Source organism: Limulus polyphemus, unplaced genomic scaffold, assembly GCF_000517525.1.
Source record: "Limulus polyphemus unplaced genomic scaffold, Limulus_polyphemus-2.1.2 Scaffold13740, whole genome shotgun sequence".
Taxonomy (NCBI): domain Eukaryota; kingdom Metazoa; phylum Arthropoda; class Merostomata; order Xiphosura; family Limulidae; genus Limulus; species Limulus polyphemus.
The window spans coordinates 2,970-5,527 of record NW_013679350.1 but is presented as its reverse complement, the minus strand read 5'-3'; the positions used below and the strand labels follow the sequence as shown (position 1 = coordinate 5,527).

The window sequence follows — 2,558 nt, the reverse complement described above, 5'->3', positions numbered from 1 at the left end:
TTCGTCTGAGGGTTCATGTTCTGCTCTTGCACGGATCATGTTCTGTTGGTGCATGGTTCATGTTCTGCTATTGCACGGATCATGTTCTGTTGGTGCATGGTTCATGTTATACTGATGCATGGTTCATGTTCTGGTGGTGTACGGTTCATGTTCTACTGTTCTAGGGGTTCATGTTCTGCTGGTGTACGGTTCATGTTCTACTGTTCTAGGGGTTCATGTTCTGCTGGTGTATGGCTCACGTTTTACTGGTGCATGGTTCATGTTCTGCTGGTGCATGGCTCACGTTTTACTGGTGCATGGTTCATGTTCTGCTGGTGCATGGTTCATGTTATACTGATGCATGGTTCATGTTCTGGTGGTGTACGGTTCATGTTCTACTGTTCTAGGGGTTCGTGTTCTGCTGGTGTATGGCTCACGTTTTACTGGTGCATGGTTCATGTTCTGCTGGTGCATAGTTGATGTTCTACTGGTGCATGGTTCATGTTCTACTGGTGCATGGTTCATGTTCTACTGGTGCATGGATCATGTTCTACCGGTGCATGGATCATTTTCTACTGGTTCGTGTTCTACTGGTGCATGTATCATGTTCTACTGGTTCGTGTTCTACTGGTGCATGGATCATGTTCGACTGGTTCGTGTTCTACTGGTACAATCTTATATTTGTATTATTATTCTCTGCTACGTCATTATATGTTATCTAAACTACCAGTTGATTTAAACCATATGATCTGTTAATCTATGGTGTATATGTATTATCTCTATTAAAGTATCCTTGTTGAGCTGTAAGTACACGTATAGAAATTATCTCTATTAAAGTATCCTTGTTGAGCAGTAAGTACACGTATATGAATTATCTCTATTTTTATATAGCTTTTCTAAGAAAACCAAAACATGTTCACTTGATAATAATCTTCAGGATAAAGCTTCCTGTTATCTATATAAATGTTTCAGGCTGGTTATATGTATATTCCATATTCAATACTTAAGATTTCTACAACTCTGGTTGATATGTATTTTCCGTGAAATTCAGACCCTGAAGAGTATAAAGGTTTAAAGAGTGGGATCAGCTGTGTAAAACAGATGGTCCTTTCTTTCTGTTTTATTTAGGAATTGGTTTGAGGAGGTGGGAAGAAACTCTTCGTAAACCATACTTGGGGCAATTGACAAGGTGCTGTATGAAAAGATAAAGATATCTATAACTTACTTCTGTCTTCAGAATGAGGAGGGAGGGAGGAAAATTTTTCACAAAACTAGATATGCAACAGAAATGAAAAAGTGTTACGTAAATTTGTTGACGCTCGTATTGATGGGCATGATGTGATTGTTCGACAGGCATTGAAACGGAAACCAACAGTAAACATATACGAGCAAATTTATATGCTTTGATATGTCTTTGTTTCAGCTCAAGAGACATGCAAATATCGACTTCAAAGCGGCCAGAAAGTCTAAAAGGTGATTTATTAAAATTGAGGGACTTACATTAAAAAGTTCTAGAAAAGAAGGAACTTCATTAGCTGTTTCACAACCATTAAAATAAAATAAATATTACTTCTTCCACAAGTAGCTTTTGTTCTAGTATATGCCTATAATGAAATAAACTTTTCCTGAAAATTCTTTATGTTGCAAATAAAGTCCATCATTACTTAGTTTTTGTGCTGGCCTCTAGTGAGGGATTGTAAAATTAAATTTCCAAAGTTGCACTCCACCATCTGACATTACACTAACTTAATATAACACAAGTCACTTCATATTACATTCAGATAACTAGTTTTAATTAACGTTTATTAATATTACGTCATATTAATAGCAAATGGACCGCTAGAAATGATCGTATCCTAGTAATGTATTATAATATTTTATTTTTTACTTTAAGTAATTTTACTCTCAGTATTGTAATCTTACCAATCTATGTCTTTTATTTTCACAAATTCCTTTACTGTAGGTCATCCACTGGCGGAACAGAACATCTGTAAAATATCAGTAATCAGATGTTAGAAGTGTATGTACTTACTGCTCAACAAGGATACTTTAATAGAGATAATTCATATACGTGTACTTACTGCTCAATAAGGATACTTTAATAGAGATAATTCATATACGTGTACTTACTGCTCAACAAGGATACTTTAATAGAGATAATTCATATACGTGTACTTACTGCTCAACAAGGATACTTTAATAGAGATAATTCATATACGTGTATTTACTGCTCAACAAGGATACTTTAATAGAGATAATTCATATACGTGTAATTACAGCTCAATAAGGATACTTTAATAGAGATAATTCATATACGTGTAATTACAGCTCAACAAGGATACTTTAATAGAGATAATTCATATACGTGTAATTACAGCTCAGTAAGGATACTTTAATAGAGATAATTCATATACGTGTACTTACTGCTCAACAAGGTATACTTTAATAGAGATAATTCATATACGTGTACTTACTGCTCAACAAGGATACTTTAATAGAGATAATTCATATACGTGTACTTACTGCTCAACAAGGATACTTTAATAGAGATAATTCCTATACGTGTACTTACTGCTCAA

The 2,558-nt window shown here is 34.7% G+C and overlaps 1 protein-coding gene across 1 annotated transcript in view; it reads right to left on the bottom strand.

The window, feature by feature from the left end:
• The window catches only part of LOC111084115, a gene marked incomplete at its 5' end in the record, with an annotated part of 6,783 nt that overhangs the window by 2,180 nt on the left and 2,045 nt on the right, over window positions 1-2,558 (bottom strand). Inside the window, one exon of the mRNA XM_022380901.1 lies at window positions 1,903-1,967. Within this exon, the coding sequence (XP_022236609.1) occupies window positions 1,903-1,967 (65 nt within the window). The remainder of the gene's footprint in view (window positions 1-1,902; window positions 1,968-2,558) is intronic.